Source organism: Hibiscus syriacus, unplaced genomic scaffold, assembly GCF_006381635.1.
Source record: "Hibiscus syriacus cultivar Baekdansim isolate YM2019G1 unplaced genomic scaffold, ASM638163v2 tig00112131_pilon, whole genome shotgun sequence".
NCBI classification, from domain to species: domain Eukaryota; kingdom Viridiplantae; phylum Streptophyta; class Magnoliopsida; order Malvales; family Malvaceae; genus Hibiscus; species Hibiscus syriacus.
In genome coordinates, this window is record NW_024063261.1 from 99,271 (window position 1) to 120,585 (window position 21,315).

General features: G+C 33.1%; 3 protein-coding genes across 4 annotated transcripts; all 3 read right to left on the reverse strand.

Annotated features, from left to right (window-relative positions):
- Nucleotides 1–357: 357 nt before the first annotated feature.
- LOC120174960 (non-structural maintenance of chromosomes element 1 homolog) lies at nucleotides 358–2,470 on the reverse strand. Its single transcript, XM_039181684.1, has 6 exons — nucleotides 2,352–2,470; nucleotides 2,069–2,261; nucleotides 1,832–1,912; nucleotides 1,004–1,243; nucleotides 718–790; nucleotides 358–630 (listed from the first exon to the last, which is right to left on the reverse strand). Exons 1-6 carry the CDS (start codon nucleotides 2,468–2,470, stop codon nucleotides 374–376), a joined length of 963 nt encoding a protein of 320 aa, XP_039037615.1. The 3' UTR covers nucleotides 358–373.
- Nucleotides 2,471–5,807: 3,337 nt separating this feature from the next.
- Nucleotides 5,808–7,229, reverse strand: LOC120174936 (60S ribosomal protein L30-like). Its single transcript, XM_039181660.1, has 5 exons — nucleotides 7,139–7,229; nucleotides 6,918–7,023; nucleotides 6,517–6,618; nucleotides 6,091–6,159; nucleotides 5,808–5,992 (listed from the first exon to the last, which is right to left on the reverse strand). Exons 1-5 carry the CDS (start codon nucleotides 7,157–7,159, stop codon nucleotides 5,952–5,954), a joined length of 339 nt encoding a protein of 112 aa, XP_039037591.1. The 5' UTR covers nucleotides 7,160–7,229; the 3' UTR covers nucleotides 5,808–5,951.
- A 1,788-nt stretch (nucleotides 7,230–9,017) lies between these two features.
- Nucleotides 9,018–13,460, reverse strand: LOC120174923 (protein FAR1-RELATED SEQUENCE 3-like). Of its 2 annotated transcripts, none has more exons than XM_039181650.1 (6): nucleotides 13,310–13,460; nucleotides 10,441–12,742; nucleotides 10,230–10,319; nucleotides 9,851–10,000; nucleotides 9,237–9,353; nucleotides 9,018–9,079 (listed from the first exon to the last, which is right to left on the reverse strand). In XM_039181650.1, exons 2-6 carry the CDS (start codon nucleotides 12,679–12,681, stop codon nucleotides 9,035–9,037), a joined length of 2,643 nt encoding a protein of 880 aa, XP_039037581.1. In that variant the 5' UTR covers nucleotides 12,682–12,742; nucleotides 13,310–13,460; the 3' UTR covers nucleotides 9,018–9,034. The 2 variants fall into 2 exon arrangements, with proteins under 2 accessions (XP_039037581.1, XP_039037580.1); XM_039181649.1 differs by having other exon boundaries at nucleotides 10,441–12,825.
- Between the last annotated feature and the right edge of the window lie 7,855 nt (nucleotides 13,461–21,315).

Sequence of the window (21,315 nt, forward strand, 5' to 3'; positions counted from 1 at the left end):
TCAATATTTGACATTTTGTTTCTCTTTATGATATCACAATATTACGTCTTAGAAGAAGCATGAGGATCGTGAGTACCTGCTATCAAGTTCCAAACTTGCTTGACAATAGATTCGGTTGAAATTACAAAAAACAAAACAGCTACTGGTCGAAATCTAATTACAGGGTGTAAGACCCTCATTCGCTAGTAAGGTAAAAACTACTAAGAACTTGATCATTCAAGTCGAGACATCACTCACTACTGAGAAACTGAGCTTGGTGATGAGATAAGGTACCATATTTGGTGGACATTGCCTTTTAATTATGAACACTAGTTCATTTTCTACAAAAATATAAAGTAATCACAATTAAGTCCCCTCATCTACATAAATCATTTCACCTTGGATGTGCAGAGCTCCTAGTTACCCTTTTCGTATCAGCCTGAGAACTACATCCCACAGTATTTTCATCATCCTTTTGGCTTAGCCTTTGCCTCTTTCTCTTGGATCTTAGAGATGATTGACTCTGGGAGGGCCTGGAAGATGGCTGGCTTGGCATGGGCTCAGTTTCTTCTTCCTTGTGTTCTATGGGTTCTGCCTTGGGTGGCTTGTACTGCCACTGAGTACCACAACTCGGGCAAACTACGACACCCTGCAATTTATCAAGCTAAACCTGTGAACTAACATAAAAAGTATTGATGATAGGAGATGAGGAAGAAAATGCGGAAAAAAAACCGTACTTTCTGAGAAAATATATTTTTAGGCAGTACTCATGGATTCGAACTGTACAACCTTCGTTTGGGCACAACTTGGCCTGCCAAAGATAAATGGAGTATTAATATGTATATAAAAGCAATCACTATACCATCAAACCATCAATATATCAACACTCTACAAGTTATGTTTGTCAGGACATTAGAAGAAAAAAAATGCAATTGTAGAAGTAACCAAACTGGGAAACTGATAAATAACTGATATTAATCAGGCCAAAAAGAGTAAAGACAGCATCCAGAACACTGAAAAGAACCTTCAATCCAGCTTCATTGCAAACTTCACATGAAGGAACACCGGCATTATTGAACCAACCACGCAGATCGAGAATGGACCTAATACCGATTCCAATATTATCATCTTCAGTGTAACAAAGCCACTTGTCTTTCACAAGTTGATCAAGAGTTTTTTCCTTCTGGGACATTGTGAAGTTCCTGAACGCAGCAGGGATGCCAAGTGAACTATCCTGTGATTGCAACCCAGAAATGTTTAGAACCTAGAAAAAAAGCAAGAAGGTTTTTCATGTTTCGATATGGAAACTTATTAACATAAACCATCATTCTATCTTAGCAAACAGTTCACAGGCCAAGCATACTTTCAATCAACAAAAGAGTAGCAAACTGAGAGATATCATACTTGTTTGACTCAATAATCAGTTAAACATTCAACATACACACTCTGGGAAATGTCAAAATCTTAACAACCAACATAGACAGGGGAGAAGCCAAAGGATCCAAACACACTGGGGTTTTAGTGTACTCATACTCGAGAAAAAGGTACAAAACTATTTTGGCCAGGCAGGAAAATTTATAATTTGCCCTCTTTTATTCCAGCAGACCCAACATATATTCCTGGCTTTCCATCTAAATATATTCAAATAGTAAAACTCTGATCCAACATCTATAGATACAGAATAAAATCAAACAGTAAACAAGCTCTGATCGATCATCAATAGTTATGAATTCAATCCGCAGTATATGTACTTTTGAGATATATATTCAAGCTTAAATGAATCTGCGTTAAGAAAAAAATGTAAATCCATAAAAAACGGTACACATATAAGTTAGATAGAAAATGGTAAAACCTGGCTCTCCAATTTAATATTGAGAACATCCATGTTGCAGATGCAGCCCTCGGCTGTAACATCCTGTGCTATGGCTTCAACCTAGATTGACAACCAAAAAGGAAGATTTTCAAGACAATGTATAATAATATTAATCAAACTCGTGAATCTGAATAAAAGAATTAATATTTTTCAAAGCATAAAGAAATTTCCCGTGTTCAATATCAATTGAAAAAAAAAAGGGGAAACTTGATTTACAATAGCCTTAAAGAAAGCAATTTGTGGGACAGAATATTTGGTTCCAAACTTCGATTGATCGTCGGAAACATTATTAACAACTCCATAATAAACTCGACCATCATATGGATCTCTACACGCCCTTAAATCCAATTGAACACACGAAAGTTCCCTGTTTATCTTGAGAAGATAATCATTGAATTTTCTTGGATGGTACCTAAAAGAGGACACAATTTTTTTTCCTTCGAGATAAGTATCGGGAAGATTTTAGTTTTTCCTTTTGAAAAAAAAAGGAAGAAGAAGAGAACCTGGGTTTTGGTCGGTGATGGCAGTGAAAATTGAGTGGAACTCCTCCTCCGTAAGAGGGCCGCGTTCTAGCAGCGATTGAATGAGTGTGTGGTGCTTCCAGCTTAGCAACGCCATGATCAGATTGGTGTTCCGGAGGAATGAAATGGGAAATACAGAGATTTACCGGGAAAACCACGGGAGTTAGGGTTTAAATGGCGGGAAGGTTTTCAATTTGTTGTATTTATATTTGTCTCGATTGGACCTCTCCACACTAATGATTTCATGTGGTCTTAAGTGATAAAGTGGCAAATTTTATTATTAAATTGCAATACTTGCCTCCATAAAATATTTATTTATTAAACTTGTATATAAACTTTCATAAAAAATAATTTATAAATGTATTGAATGACCTCATTGTAAAAATAATAGTATTTATTTTAAAGGATCCAAGTTCAAACATATTATCTTATAATCACCTTAACTATTAAAAACATAAATCAATTATATACATAAAATTTTAATTTTCATTCGATATACGTATTTTTAAAAACAAATACATTAATTTTTTCATATTAATTAATATAGCTATTTATGCATAGAATACATAAACGTAAAATAATGTTATGATAAAATAACATTAGTAATTTATAAAATTAAATATGACCAAATTTTCTGAACAAAAATTTATAACAATAAAGTTACATATAACATTACACATTTGATCCATCTTTAAAAGAAAAAAAAATACTTATTAAGCTCTTACTATAACCTCAGTAATATATCTAAATATACTTAAAAGTGACCTAAAAATATAGTATAGCTTACGTCTATGATATATATGTAAAAATCTTCATCTTAATTTTGATTTAACATTAAATCTCAGATTTGGTTACGAACAATTTCTACTCTATCTTTCAATCTATTACTCAACAATAATTATGTAAAATATCATAAATATATATATATAAGAGTATTTGCATGATTCAACTATTTTTTTAGTCACATTTTTATTCCAACTTGCGTTTATTAATGGTTTGCAACGATTCATCTATACAAAATTTAATGTCAATAATTAAAACAATATCCTATTTTACCAAGTAAATTGTTCACCCCAACAAGGTTCTCTAATTACTCGTCAGCTTCTTCATATCTCTAAAGCTACATTATTTAAGAACCTATTTGAATATTCGGAAACCCTTGTGTCGTAACCAGTTTTCGCCCGTACACGAATTTCCTTGACAGAAAAATATGTGAATGAAATAAATGGTTTTTTAAGAAAATGTTTTAGAGTCGGCATTGACCTTTTTGAGTTAGGTAGGTCGAATACCTCAAAATCACATTTTAAGAGAGTTTTTAAGAAAACATCTGTTAAAAGATAAATCAGTCTGTGTATAACCAAAAATTCATTCTTTTTAGTAATAAAAAGGGATTTGTGGTCGTTTACGTTCGGGAAAGGATTAGCACCCCACAACGCCCAAAATTGGTACCCATTGATTATATAATTGTCTCTAGTAGTGAAAATCTAAGAATTCAAATATAAATTTAATTTATGATCCTATTATTCCATATTCAACCGCATAATTTTATTTAATAGAAAATTATAATAATTCAATATTTCATATAACTAAAACTAAAATAAATTTAGGTTTTTATAAACATGATATTTATTTATTTTAAAATATCAAAATAGGACATCAAGTTACTTTAAGACAACACTTTTTTAATATTTAAAAATAAATAAATAAATATTAATGAGAATATGATATTTTTTCTTAAAAAATAATTTAAATAAAAATGAAGAAAATATATATTTTATATAAGCAAGATATTTATTTATTTTTAAAATACTAGAATAAGACATCTAGTTATTTTAAGACAATACTTTCTTAATATTTAAAAAAATATTATTATTTAATTAATTTATAAAATTAATCAAATAATACTTACTAATTTTTCATATATATATATATATATATCTTAACGTGTCTAAGATTAATTAAATAAAGATAAAATAAAGAAAAATAATTAAAGTACTAAATTAAAAGTATTTAAAAAAATACAATTATAAAAATAAAATAAAATTATAATTAAACAATGACCAAAATAAAATAAATTAAAAAATAATATTAATTTATAAAAATATATAAATTAATAGCCCTAATTCGAAATATAATAAAATATAGGTATTAACAGTGTAATTTATGCCTAAATAATATTCAAATTAAATTATAAATTATTAAAATCTAAGAGATTAAATCTAATATTTACCCTAAATATATATAAATACTAGTAGAGACTAAAATATAAATAAAACAAAATGCGAAGTCCAAATTAAAAGGCACAAAAACATGATTTTAGTGACCAATTTGAAACTATTACAAATTTAAGGGACCACATAAAGGGTTTTCTCATAATGAAATTACAAAAACACTCCCTCCCCAAAACGACGTAATTTTGATTTGGGTATAAATAGACTTTAAATGGTCATTTCAAGTTATTTTGCTTCATTTTTTCTATTTTACTTCTCTCTCTAAAGAGAGAGAATCTCTCTCTTCTCTCTAAATTCCCTCATTGGAGGGAGCTCCGACCACTGACCGGTCACTATTCTGATCACTATTCACAATCGGAAAAAATAAAAATACACCAAATCATAGATCGAAACACCCTAAACCCGAAACTACCCTCATTTTTTTCCTAAAAGTCTTTCAATCAGCCTAGATCTAAGATTTTACCTTCGGTAAAATGATTTCCGACGACTTTTGAGCTTCAACAAAAGTATGTTTCTTCTCCCTTTTGTTTCCTTGCTTTTAAATAGCTACTACTAGTTGTTCGTAGCTTTCTTTTGGTTGCTTCCTGCTTGCTCTCTGTCCTTTGCAGATTCAAAGGCCTTTTATAAGCTTCAAAATACTGTTTATTCGGTGGATTTTTAGTGAGTCACCAGATCTATGATGGTGACTCACTTTAGCTTCGATGAGGTGTGCGGCCGTCTTTGAGTCTTTTGGAGGCTTTGGTGGGGCAGTGGCATCGTGGAAACGACTGATTGGGGAACATGGCGACGGAGCAGTTAGAGGCGACGCTCCCTAGGGTTGGTGAATCCTAGAGTTTCTGCTGGAAGAGATCTGGATCGTTTGATCTCTCCAAATTCAACGGTTGATAGCGTTGACGACTGGAGAAGATGTTAAAAACCCTAATCGAGTTTGGATCCTACTGGATCATCTGGGTCGGGTCTAGACTGTGTTGGGCTTTTGATCTGGGCCTCCGAGTTCTGTTTGTAATTAGTTATTATAATAAAATTTATTATTTATTAATTAATAATAATATAAATAATAATATAAAAAGGATGGGACGAAAATGGCTGTCGACAACTTGTAAATGGAGGTTAATGGTACTGTTCTAAGAAATAAATTGCCTTCACCAACATAAGAACTCATCAGATTTATGTCCAGATAGATCCGACAAAATCGAAACGAAATTCCACGATGATCTTAACATAAAAAACTCACTCACAAAACACTAGTCGATACCATCACACCATTCCACATCAAAGATCCGAATAGACCATAAAAAAAAGGTTCAGAAAGATATAAACTAAATCAGGACAATCATCCTCAGTAGCTTAATGATCTCCGGGCATGCTCTTAATAATATCAGAATCACCTGAAAAGGTGAAAAGAAACACAAAATATTACCACAATCAGAAGTACATATCTAGAGTGTATGGAAATTCAATATGTTATCGACTCCTTTATACATACCGGGGTCGATGATGCTGAGGCAGCACACTCTGAAATATTTGCCACAGGCAGTGCCCAAGTCTACATTGTCTGTAAAAACAGAACCACCACATTTTTAAGAGAGTGATCCTTAAAGCAATCCATTACTCAAATGAACCAATATATCACAAATTACACATAACTAGAATGACGTGACCATAACTATCGATTCATTAAAGGACTTTGACTAACATATTAGTTCCACAAAAGAAAATGCGAATACATAGGGCTTTTCACAATATCTTCTGCTGCAAGACCTACTGCTGAACTAAAGAAACACAGGGGGTAGGGAAAGGCATGATTTAATTTTATCGATAATCGGTGTACTGAACATGATATGGATTCAATTCGATGTGACGCAAAAAAAAATCCAATATGCAAAACAATGATACAGGTCAAGGTACATACTTCCATTGTAGTGGTGAACTCCAACCTTGCACAACATGGCATAATATTCAATCTCTGACTTCCTAAGAGGAGGGCAGTTGTTGGCAATGATAATCAACTTACCTACAAAAAAATATCATTAATTGTAAAATCCAATATCACACGAATAAACCAAAAAAAAAAAAACCGTAATGTCCTTGTTCAAGTTAAACACTATTTTAACCAGAAGGAAGTTCATCCAACATCAATCCACCATCCAAAGCAATAAAAAATCAATAAAATAAAAATCCCAATTAGAACAAAGTACTAAAAGTGCCAGGAATACTCAAATAACGACCAGGTAGTTCAGCAATGTTATAAAGTTGTAAAAAACTTGAACAATGCTAAGGCAAATACGCAGACTTAAAAATAATAATTAATACCTTTGGAATTTCTGAGAGATTTAAGAACAGTTTTGTAACCTAAAGTGTATTTCCCACTCTTCATAACGAGAGCCAATCTGTTGTTAATGCTCTCATGGGTCTTCTTCTGCATTTCGTGAAATACCAAACCAAAAATATTCCCATTAATTAACTCATTTTGCATAAAATTAAGAATAAGTGTGAACACTAAACAAAATTAAAAATGGGAGATGGAGATTTACGGTCTTCTTGGCGGCAACCATTGTCGTCGGAATCGGCGGAGATATAAAAGCAGCTACAAATGGTTCATCAAAAACAATGAAACCCTAAAACTAACGAGTACATTGATTCTGAGTTTAGGGCTCTTAGTAGCTTCCTTATTGGGTTGAGTTTTAAGGCCCGTTATTAAGAGTAGATCAGGCCGACGCATGAAGAATACTTCATTGGACCAATTTAAGATGAACAATGTATAAATTATATAAACACAATATATTAAATTCTTGAAATTTTAATTGGTTTTTTATATTTTATGAAAATTTTTAGAGTGGTTTTATTACTTTATTTATATTTTTAAAATTAATATTTTTATACTTGAAAAGAAAAATGAAGATTGAAGATCCACTTGAGGATTGATTAATTTAAAAGTTTACATGTATAGCAACTACAATTATATGTATAAATCTAATAGTTGGATTATTATAATATTAATTGTGAAAAAAATTATGAAAGTGTGTAAAATCCACTTAATTTTATATCAGTATACGTGGACCATTTCTCTCTATGTACATATAAAAGGGGAAACTATTTGATATACATGTTTTGAGTTTAATTTTTTATTAGTTTGTAGTTATTACAAAGTAACATGTGTTTAAAAAATTCTCACTTATTTGAAAATAAACGCTCAAATACCCTTACAAATGTCGTGCTCGAACACTCAAAACCTCTAAAGATAACAATCCTTCTTTTAACCATTAAAATCACTTAATAAAATAGATAAATTATGGAAAATAATATTTACTAACTCATATATAATAGGAATATTCACATATACAAAATATAAAACTAGAGTAATTTTACACATTTTCGTAATTATCTGAATAGTTAATATCTCAACCCTTCAACTAGTATATTTCATGTTGTATTTAAGTAGATCATACGTATCAAATTATGAATAAGTTAAAAATATTTGATAATTTATTTGAAATGACGTACTTTCAGCCGTGAAATACATATATTAATATTCTCATTTGAAATACAACGATATAAAATCGATTCGAAGATTTTTTATTTATTTTCTAATGAAAAGTGGGATTATTATCATATGCATCGTTAAAAATCTTTCTAAGCATAGTCGGAGGAAAATAGTACACATGATAATAACACAAATTCAACAAGAACTATTCAAAACAAAACAAATAAACAAAGCCAAGCACATTCAGCTTCCCACTAATAAACCAATTTCAACACCAAGCTTCAACCAACATCCTCATGCAACACGTTAATGATATCAGCAGGGGGAGAACAAAGCATTTGAGTTTCAACGATATCAGGACCTGCACTTCTCGCTAACCTGTCAGCAACACTATTCCCTTGTCGCAAAACATGCTGGAATTGGACCTCCCAAAGACGACTAATTAAACCATAAATATGGTCCACGATAGTTAACGACCTACTTCTCGGTTGATGATCACGAATTACGCAAATAGCGTTTAAGCTATCCCTCTCGACAATCACTTTGAAAGAAAAACTGTATGGGTGTTAAATAGCTTGCAATGCAGAGAGCAGGGTGGTCCTTTCCAAGGCAAATTCATGATTGAGATTTCATCGAAATTGATCAAAACCATAAAAATAGGGTTTTTTTATTTGAAAAAAGAAAAGAGATCCTAAACATTACAGGTATGGCTAAATTCACTAAGCAAAATGTGTAAGCCACACTAAACATTATGTTTGAATTCACATTCTTTTTACATGTACATAAATATATAAATATATGTTACACAACGCACTTGGACAGAGGAGAGGAAAATTACACAGTTGAGGGGGGGGGAGATCCATTAATATACAGGCCACAGCAATCCCATACCATAGCTGGCATGCCATCCACAGAGATATGCTACTTTATCCCTACGTCGACGCCTTTATCTCCTCTGCTTCTTCGATAATGGCTCTGCTTGTGGTTTGGTCTACAAAACAGTAAAATGATGCGTCAAGAGGCGTATGTGAATTTCAAAGGTGAGATCTTACGAGAAAATTATATTTATTCGTACCATAATGATGAACATTTTTGTATGCATATTAAATTACAGAAAACTGCAATTAGCAATGGAAGATGGTGCTTACAGCATTTGAAAGCTGCTCTTGAATGTAGGCCATTGATCTCAACATTGCACCTAATGTATCCCTGGACACCTGGAATTTAACCTCCGACTCTCCGGTAGAGGTCTCAGAGTCTTGAAGCTGGAACAGAGATTATCAAAGAGAAGAAAAATAAGCAAAAGATGGAAGCGAAGCGAAGTGCTTAGAGGTTAAAAGAAAAACCCTTGCTCAAGTCTAACAGGATCAGGGTTCCAAGTCGCGGTCGTGTTTTCATTCATTTCGTGTTTACCGCGATTGTGGCCATAGCGGGCGCTATTGGGCACTATTGCGGGTGTAGCGGGTATATCGGAAGGCAGCGCTACCGCTATTTGAAACCCTGAACGGGATATGGTGTTAAAGCAAGAGTCAAATGACTCGAATCATATATTCATTTCTGCATCGCAAATTTAGATTCAACACGATTCCATATAAAATATCGAAATTCCTTACAAACATATTACTCCACAATAAAACAACATATCAAAATTTATTATATGATAACAAAAGGTCAGCCCCATATAAAATATCGTAGCATAGGTTTATTTTCTCGAGTATCGTAACCATTAGGAAGAGTGTGGCTTGATTATGGCTTAACATACCTTCAAATTGATGACGGCAACCCTGTTCGCTGGGGTGGAGAGCTGTTCACTAATATAAGCCATAGACCTCATCATAGGTTCTAAAGTAACCCTTGAGAGCTGAAACTTGACCTCCATTTCAGCAGATGGATTCTTGCCATAATCTTGCAACTGTATCGATTATACATCAGATATGCATAAGAAAAGGGTTTAGAATAAGTTAAAAATATGCGACACAAAGTGTAATGACTAAAAATATCTATCAACTCCACAATTGCAGACGTAAGTGAAACAGTTTTAAAGGGTTACTGTACTTGAACAACTAATTTAAAGGTTATAATTTTTATAGGTTAATGCAACTAATTTGTTACACTGGCTACTAGAATTTTACCATACATACCTTTAAAATAATGACTGCCACTCTATTTCCAGGTGTTGAATTCTTATTCTCCATCACCCAAGTCATTGATTTCAAACAAGGAAGAGCCGGCTACATCAAAGCAACCCATAAATTTATCAAGTAAATATCATTTTCTTCAATACAAGACCAATGAATAAATGAAATGACAATAAAAAGAAACAAAGACAAAACAAAGAATTACTTATCATACCATGTTATCAGAATGATTATCATCCCGATGGAGGGAAACAGGAGCCATATGTGGCAGATTCAAATCTGAGACATATTGAGCTGGAGCACCAGTGTCATTAAGATTGAATCGCCGTGTACTTTCATCTTGCTGTGGCCATAGCAAAGGGGCTGTATCTGCAGCTGAAGTTGAGCTCCTATTGTCACCATAAGCAGCACCAATAGCATGTGAACCTGGAGGTGCAACTTTTGCAACGCTTTTCTTTACGACAGAAACCTTCTTCCCACCTTCCTTAAGAGCACCCATTGCAACATTATAAGTTTCAGTAGCGATTGCCCCATCTTCAGCATATTTGACTGCTTCCCTGCACAAACTATTATACCGTGCTGTCAGGGACACTTGGCCGTGCAATTCTCCACCATGTTCGTCTATCCCAACCCCAGACTTAGCATTTCGTGTCCATCGTTTCAAGATGTAATGAGACGGTAATGTAAGTACATTTGTCACAGTGAAGACTGTCAAAACATGTCTACAAAGGATGCCTGAATACTCAAACATTTGACAACTACAATTAGCTCTCATTTCCGGGTAGTTTAATGTAACTATGAATGCTTTGTTAACGTCCTCAAACTTAGCAACTCTAAATGTGCTGATTATGTCATTCCCTTCAATTCTATTAGCAGTGTAAACAAAAGTTTCAACTAGTTCTTCCTGAAATTTTTTGAATATTTTCCGTGTATATAGATCTGCTGCCTGTTGCTCCATAGGTGATGGTGTCCGCAACACAGGAGTGGTGCAAATCGTGTCAAAATCAGCCTCAATCTCCCTTTCAAACCAATTCTCCATTGCTCGTTCATACTGTCTAAAGAACATAGGTATTGTGGTCTGTTGATTCACATAACCATCAAAAAAGGAGCCATCAAGTCCTTGGCTAGGGGATATTGCAGCAAAAAAGGAATCTCGAAAATAGACAGGGACCCATTGAGCTCGAGCACTATATACTGACTGAAGCCAATCATGTGCACTAAGATTATACTTCTCAAGAAGGGAACTCCAAGATAATTCAAACTCCTCAATAGTTTCAGTCAAATTTATGCAATTATACAGTTCTACCTGAAAATTTGGATGCACATGACAAACATGAGCTAGCTTCTCCGGACCTTCTCTTAAAACATGCCACTTATTAATACAATGTCGAACACCTGGAAACACCTGTGACACTGCTGTCTGCACAGCTCCGTCTTGATCAGTGATTAAAGAAACAGGTTGACGATCATTCATTGCTGTAAGAAATGTTTTAAAAAGCCAAACAAAAGAAGCCTCAGAATCATCTAGTAGTAGTGCACAACCAAACAAAATTGTCTGACCGTGATGGTTGATCCCTGAAAATGGAGCAAATGGCACCCTATACTGATTTACTCTGTAACTCATGTCCAGTTTCACAGCATCACCAAAATGCATGTAGGCTGTCCTTGACCTTGCATCGGCCCAAAATATATTACCCATTTGATTATCATCATCCAGCTGGACTGCATAAAAGAAACCAGGGTTCTCAGCCTGCATCTTCTTGAAATAATCAAGTAGATTTTGAGCATCCCTCCCCATGGTTCTCTTTCTCGTAACAGGCCTAACAGCATAATTCAGTGTCCCAATATTCTTAACTGAGCGATTTGCTTCGGCTGTAGGAGTGCTCCTGACACCACGATTATTTGTGTCTGCGGAGACATGATTTCCATCAATAGAAACATACATCACACCACTTGGTACGATTCCCACCCCTTGGTAACCATCGACCATGGTCTTTGCAGCACCAGCAAAGTACCTACGGGGATAAAGGTAATGCACTTTGTTTGGACTCATTGTGGAATGTCTATGCTCCTTGACAAATTTTGTAACAACCCACTCATCTCCCTTTAACTCTATTCTAAGCATTGCGTCACAACTGTCAGCAGACCTTCTTTTCACGCTGTCTCTAGCACAGACAAACTCCCTAGCAACTATTGTCCCATCAGTATTGGAACGACTAAGCTGGCCAACTTTGGCGCTAAATCCCATATGTCTACAATACTCATCATAGTAAGTTTTAGCAGCTCCTTCAGAATCGAATTCCATACCGATATATGGCTCAGAAATCTCATTCTCGTCATGAGCTAGAGAATTATTTACATGATTTAATTCACCTTCACTAGGTTCAGCATCCCCATTATCTGACATTCCAGGATGGCTCATACCCTCTTCCGAATCAATCACGTGGACATCCATGCTACACCTCAGTAATATTTCATACAGTGCATTACTTTATGAGCAGGTAATGCAGCATATCCTATTTGTTTTCAAGCAACATGAACTAATTTTCAGTCAGCCAATATGAAGCAACTCAGTAAGCATAATCAACGAATGAGCACTCTGACAAACAAACACACAATTATCAAACTTTTTACAGAAATTACTGTTAATCAAGTTATGCAATCACCGCGTATTCTAGCCAATTACATGGAACAATGATGCAAAACAATAAACGTAAACTCAAAATGAATGGTATAAACTCAGCTTTCGAATTGACTAAAGGCCCTAAAATATCTCTCAAAATTTGTTCTGTACGTAATTGTGCATACAAATGAACATCCGTGCTCACATAAAATGTAAGAAAATAAGAAGTTGAGCAAAATAATAATAATCTTCTTTTCCTCATATCCATAACAGCAAAGAAGCCATCAAAGTGCTCAATAAAACTCCATGGATTGAACATGATAACCAACACGAAAGAAAACCCATTACTCAGAATAATCTAAAAACAGAAACCCAGATGGAAAAAAGAGAAGAAAGATACTAGCTTTTGATCAAATTCATGCAAATTTCATGAAAGGAAGTGAATAGAGTTAGGCAGTACCTGGAAATGTGTCTCTCCCGGAAAAGGAAGTTGACAAAGAAAATAAAGATGAAGAATTAAGGTGGGGAAAAGGAATCTTCAGACCTAGAAGTATTATGAGAGATTGATCATTTGATTGGGAGTGACAATCTTTACTATCATTTTTTTTAAATTTTCATGAGAAACTGAGAAACCCTAAACTCTAGTATTTTTTGTTAACAAATTTGCAAAGACGCCCCCTAAATTGTCTTGTTAGGCAATAAACATACTGCTAAACATCCTGACCATCAAATGGATTACAGAAGGCTTAATTCAGCAATTAGTCCTTAAATTATATTTTAAATTTTTTAATATTTTCATTTCAAAAATATCGACAATAATTTCTTTCTTCTTCGGCTAAATACTGTTTTTTTTTTGTAATTTTTTTATTAATTTAGGGTAAATATAAATTATATTTGTTTAAAAATAATTCTTAATTATTTGAAATTGAACACTCATACTTCTAATTTTTATGGTGATCGAACTCTACGTCTTAAGGAATAGTAATAATTCTTTTATCATATTTATATATTTATTATTTTAGTCAAATTCTTCTATTAATTTGTATATAATAGATGAGATCGATTTAATTTTAGCATTTTAATTTGATATTTGAAATTTTTATAATTTTAAATTTTGAAACTTTAATTTTAACTCAAATAATAATTATATCATTTTAATTTGATATTTGAAATTAATTCTTATATTTTGTATAAATCAAAAAAGTTATTTGACACCAATAGGAGTTGGTTCAAATGGTAAACAACTTGATATTGTTTAAGCAATGTCTTAAGTTCGAGTCTTTGTGTTGCAAAAAATTGGGAGACTCACTCACCAAAGCCATCTGTATGACGCGGATCGGTTTGGATTAGTCAAGGCGAGACCTAATGTTAGATATAATTTTAAAAAATAGTTGGATGATTAAAATTGAACAAAATGTGATACAACAACTTGCTTTTTATTTTGGAAACTACGTCATTTTCTACAGTGGACCTAGAAGTCGTCACGCCGACATGACGAGTTACAGGGAATATTATTTTTTAATGGTAATTGGGCCGTGGGTCTCGCGGGCCAAATATATTTAATATATCTTTGGAACTCGTCACGCAGGCATGACGAGTCCCAATAAAAAATTATATTTTTATGGTAATAAAGAAAACAGATTGTTATAAAATAATATTTTTAATGGGCAAAGGCGTGACGACTTCTAATGGGGAATTTTGAAAATTTTTGCCCCGTTGGGTGGACCGTTAGCCAACGGTCGAATTTTTTTTAAAGAAACTAGGGAAACTCGTCATGTCAGTGTGACTAGTTTCAATGGCTACATTTGAGATGATTTTAGTATAAATAGAGAGTTTAGGGTGAATGTTTTGATGTATGAGAAGTAAGAAAAAAACTGAGATTATCAAAACATGTGGTTGTGGGAAAATTTTGGGTATGATTTGGTGAACAATGTTTATGGGTTTGATAACACTAACTCGGAGACCGACAATTCGGATTTAAGCTCTTCTTCAAATGAAGAGTGGGAAAATGAGGCAATAAAGTACATAGTTGAGGAGCATAAGAAGAATAAGATGAAAATAAAGGAAAAGGAAAAGATGAAAATGAAGGAAAATGAGAAGAAGAAGACGACGAAAGAGAAATATAAAGGTGTTTTAATCCGACGTAGTGAACGAATTGTAGAGAAATCTAAAAAAATTGAAAATAACATATATAAAAATGTTGATTTGTATAATTTTAATTTATGTATGAAATTGTCTTTACTAATTAAGTAAACTTATTTAGTAATAATTAGCAATAATATAAGAATTGAAGTGAAAGTTGAAAGTATTGATGTTGGAAATACATAAACAAAAAACAAAGTAGAACTAGAGACATACATAAACTTAGTTAAAAAACACAAGTGAACACATATAAACGTTGTTAATAAAGCTCAACTAAAAAAACTCATAAACATAGTGCAAAGAGTACAAGTAAAAAAAAACACGGTGAAAAAAGTACAAACTAAAAACACAAGAAAACATAGTTAAAAGAGTAAAACTAAAAAAATAACATAATATTACTTATGAAGATATTAACGTCCAACCCGTTATTTAGGAATATGAGGACAATGCTTTATGTTGCGATGTTCACCATTGCAGTGGCCACAAAGCTTGGCTCTCTTTGAGGATCATCCATATCGATATGAATTCAACTAGATTCAAGTCGACTCCTTAACTTCCTACACAATTCAGAATTTGACAACCATTCTTCATAAATTGTTGATGTAGACCAATATTCTTTATTTGGGAGGTACTTGAAGTCACAACTGTAAATGTTACGCATAGTGTGCAAGCTATAGCAGTCATCAACATATAAGTATGGGTCAATATTAATGTACATACATGCAGCAACATCATAAACATATGTGAATATAAAAGCTTGAAATCGACCACAATCACACCATCTTCTATTGAGATTACCAGTGTATGTTGTGGAATTACCCCTCTCATGTGGTCGAACAAATGCTTGGACAACGAAATCATAATCAAGTATGGCAAAATTATGAACAAACATTAATGTCATGTGTGTTTGATTCTTTTGCATTGCCTTCTCTAAATCTGGAGCTAAATTTCTCCCGTCGCTGATCATGGCATATATTTGTGCATTTTTATCTGCCCAAACTTTACCCAACCTAAAGTAAGTATCCCTAACAATTCTTGTTATCGGGAGATGTCAAGTCCCTTTCAGCACTGAGTTGATACATTCGACAAGGTTGATAGTCATATGGTTGTAACGTCGATCCTTAACATCATACGCTTGTGACCATCTCTCTTTAGGGATTTTAATAGTGAATTCATACACATCATCTCCATATCTTCTCAAATTTTCTAGCCGTGCACGGAAGTTTGGTTGTAGTAAAGCATACCCTAAAAAATAATAAGAAAATATTATTAAAAATTAAAAAATGACATAAATAAAGCAAAAATAATTAATGATAAATGACATAATAGTTACCCATGTTGATAAACTCTTTTTTGATTTTTTTCTGCTTAAACCTCTTCATAGCATTAGACACAATATGACTTATACAATATGTTAGATATGCATAGGGAGATGTCCATCTACTTTTCTGTCTAGAAATTGTTTTTAACAACCCATGCGACCAATCTGAGATCATGTAAACCCTATCTTGAGTGACAATATAGGAATACAAGTTGGGGAGAAAGAAATTTCAAGTTTCTTCCGATTTATTTTTAACATAGTACTGATGAGGTCGGAAGATCTGCTGCAATTATGGTTTCGGCAAAAATCTTAACCATATTATTATTTGATGATTGATGAAATACAACCATAATAGCCACATCGTCATCAACATCAAGCAAGATTGTTCCATAAATGATTAGATTTGAGGAGATCAAGTGTCGATAACTTAAACATGAAACAGAAGCTCTAAGTTTTTTCTCGATTTTTTACATCATTCAGAGATGATATACATCTAGAGGGAACATCATATTGACGGACATATGTGACTTAAATACAACACCAACATCAGTGTGTAGAATTTCTCCATTGTATTGGATAAATGTGAATAATTTGTTGCTCATTATTTGTGATGTATTTTGTTATATGAGAAGAGTGTAAAAGATTGAAGATGATCTAAACTCAAGGAAATAAACGGAATAGAGAAGTATCATTCCTAACATTTAAACAGTGTAGAGAATCAAAAGGATACACATCCTTTGTTTTTCATTGACATATCACATCAACTCAGATAAATTGAAATAATTATTTAGAGAATCATAGAATCTAAACTATTCACGTCATTTGCTTTTCATTGACATATCACATCAACTTAGATAAACTGAAATAATTTAGAGAATCGGAGAATCTATACTATTCATGTCATTTGCTTTTCATTGACATATCACATCAATTCAGATAAATTGAAATAATTTAGAGAATTAGATAATCTATATTATTCACATCATTTGCATTTTATTGACATATCACATCAAATCAGAGAAATTGAAATAATTTCCATTCAAATCAGATATGAGTACATTTAATGTAATGTTTTTAAGGTAATGTCGATTACATTTTAATGAACTTAAATCTTGAACTTTTTCTTTTTATTGTCGAGTACATTTTAATGTAATTTTAAGTTAATGCTTCTATTGTAATGTAATGTCAAGTACATTTTAATTAACTTAACTTCTTCTTTTTATTTTAATAATTTTTTTTTTAATTTTTAAAATTTGAAATTTTTCATTTAATTTTTAAAAATAATACTCATTCTAACTTGTCACTTCGGTGTGACGAGTTAGTCCGATTTGAATTTCAAACCTCAACGGCTACGAACTAACGACTATTTCTTTGAATTTCCCCATCACAGAACTCGTCACACTGACATGACGAAAGTAACTTTACTTGAATAAACAAAACATCATCATATATTCAAATATTTTCTAAAATGTTAACATCAAATACCAAATTTAACACAAAAAATTTAATTGTCTCAAACTATTCTTCAAATATCTACCTAAACCAAGCATTTACTAATGATTTTTTTAAAATATTACTTATATTTGCGTAATTCTTGTCGATGTCGAGGACTGGTAGAATAATAATGATGTAGTGTTCGTCGATTTCGTCGTGGTCATCCACCATAATCATCTTATTCTACATTTTGTTCTTCTTGCTTAAGTGTACTAAACATTACTCTACCACTTTGATTTCCACATTCGAGTGAAAATGATGGAGTATTCAATGTATTTGACGCCATCATTGATGTCATCGACTCAAATTGCACACCGAAATCGCCACAAGATTAATCGTATATAAGATGATCCCATGGACCACTTGCTCCCGTTTCTTGTGTCGGAAATTGTTGTGAAATGGCACTTGATCCCACGAACCTCTTACCCACTCCGCTGGACTCTCTATCGATGCTTGATATGGAGCATATCCACCATAACTTGCTTGAGATGGATAATAATTAGTGGAATCATAAGATGAAGATGATGATTTTTTGGCATATTTTGCCTTCATTTCCTCCCATTCGGCCTGATCCCCTAGCGTTGTTAAATATGGTTTCCCATTTGCTTCGTAATTTTTGAGGTAGAGAGAAACTATGAAATCAAAATCTTCGGGTTGAATATCGGAACGATTAGGCAAATATAAATGCCTCTCATGACATTGTTGTATGTATATAGCATGTTTCCTCAGCCAATCTTCCTTATGCTTCATGCACGAATCTACTTTATGGAAATCATCCATGTTATATATGGACATTTCCATCGGTTGGTAAAACCCAAATTGTCATAAAACTCGATCGGTGACATGAATCTCAACAATTGCAAAATGAAGCAATGATGTTACGACACACCATGTCTCCGCTCCTTCAGAAAAATGGTGGTAGACACCGTTATATCTCCGACTCATAATACGACAACCAAATAAACTGTAAAAAATATTATATTTGTGTAATTAAAGAATCAATATTACAAATTTCAATGTTAATTAAAAAATTAATAATATTACCACATGTCTACCGACGATATCGATCCTCATCTGGATATCTACTTTGGTTGCACTCGACAATTTTATCGGTTATTTGGTGTCGCAATCTAAGTAAAAAAAATTAACAACTACATTATTTATTGTCATTTTCAAAATATTTTAATAAATACTATAAAATATCAATACTTTAGATATAGGAATTTACCTTGCTTAGAAAGGAAACTCAATAGGAGCGAATGTGATGTCAAGAAAGGGAGGTGATACCATGCTCATGATTGGATTAAAACTAAACAACCCACTACATTCACTTTTTGTCCTCTAACTAATATGGTTGCCTTGCAAAGTTCACAATACAAAAAAGCCAAAATCGTGAAACCCCAACTATATTGGTGACATACAAGAAAATCCTCCAATATCGAAAGATATTGGGTGTACACCAAATTGTCCGATTTATCCGATACCAAAATCCCTCCAATCAATGTCATAAAATATGCTCGGGCTGCATATTTCACCTATTGCTCCGTTGATTATCCATCTACTCTAAATTCTCTTTCTAACCAATTTATCTGTATCCACATCCTATCAATGACATCGGTTAGAGCTTCCTTCCCCAATAAATCATAATAATTGCATCTCGAGCATAATTATTGCGAAGAACCAATGACATACCATTAACCGGAACACCAAGTTGATAACCTACATCTTCCAATGTTATAGTCACTTCATCACAAGGAAAATGAAACGTATACGTTTCGGGCCTCCAACACTCAATCAACGCCGATATTAGTGCCAACATCACCTTAAACCACGAAGAAATATCGTTGGATATAATCCAGATTGTTGAAGATAAAACACAATCCACTCATGTAGCTCTTCATTCGTCATTCCTCGATGATGAATGCCTCGTTCTTCTTGCTACAATTTGAAAATAAATTAATTAATAAAATTATATTTTTTTCAAAAAGTAAAATAAAAAAATAAATAAAATTTACCGTAGTCAACTCCGTCGAGGAAATATGAAAATCATCAAGATGTAACATTTTTTCTATTGAGCAACAACAAAGTTTTTAATCTCAATAGAATTTTTGTTTTCAAGTAAAAAAGCAAACCAACTCAAACCTATATTTATACTACACTATCCAACGGTTATAAACTGCTAGTTTTTTCAAATTAAAAAATAGTCGTTGGAACTCGTTACGAGTTCCCCTAGATTTTTTTTAAAAATTCGACTGTTGGCCAACGGTCCACCTAACAGACAAAAAATTTCAAAATTCCCCCCTTTGAAGTCGTCACGCCGGAGTGACAACTTCCTTTGCCCATTAAAAATATTATTTTTTAACAATATTTTTTTATTTATTACCAAAAAATAATTTTTTATCGAGACTAATCATGCACGGTAACGAGTTCCCAAAAATATATTAAATATATTTAATCCGCGAAACCTACATCTTAAAAATTATTAAAAAATAATATCTTCTATAAGTCGTCATGCCGACATGACGACTTTTAAATCCAATGTAACAAATGTTGTAGTGTTCAAAATAAAAAGCAAATTGTCCTATTGGATAATTAAACGGCCGGCCAACATTACTGCACTAAATTTGCAATAATTGGGGGCTAAACGTGTAGTTTACCGAATGTTTCAATGCCTTGGTATTTGATATTCGATTATGGACCTAATTTGAGATTAAACCCAATTAAACAAAAACCAGTCAAAGGAAAAAGAAAGTAACTTGCAAAAATACTATATTTTCACCCACCAGTCTGTTTTCACCGATTCAGTATACATTTCGTACTTTTTGTTTCACAAAAGAAGAAATGATCATCCAACTCAGTTGGTAGAGCACAAGGTTCTTAATTTTGAGGTCGTGGGATCGAGTCTCACGGAAGGCATTTCATAATTCGGAGGTCTCTTACGGAAGCTGCTCTTAACCTGGTGTTAGGGGTAACCTACTATCTTACCTCCCCTTATCCCATATATATGGGAAAAAGGACAGCCATTTTTTGTTTCACAAAAGAAAAAACCCAAAAGATCAACCACAATCAAAACAATGAAGATTATCCCTCTAATTCTGATGGGTTGTGGAGGTGTGGGACGCCAACTCCTCCAACACATTATTTCCTGCAGATCCCTTCACTCCAACCTCGTACTTCTTTCTTTCCCTTCTCCTTTTTCATCATTTCAACAACAACAAAAAAATTCCTTCTGGGTCTCTTATTTTTGCATAAAACTTAGCATCAAGTTGTCATTTTTTTCATTGGATGAATTGTTAATAATTTTATTGATGATGACTAATGAGTGATAATTATTGATTTGGATATAAATTTGATTGTCGTCTCTTATGTTGAATGGCAGGGAGTTCATTTACGAGTTGTGGGAGTGTCTGATAGTAAATAATTAGTTATTGCATCAGATATCAAACAAAAAGAGTTGGATGATGACAATTTAACTGAAGTTTGTAGGGTCAAATCTGGTGGTTCTTCTT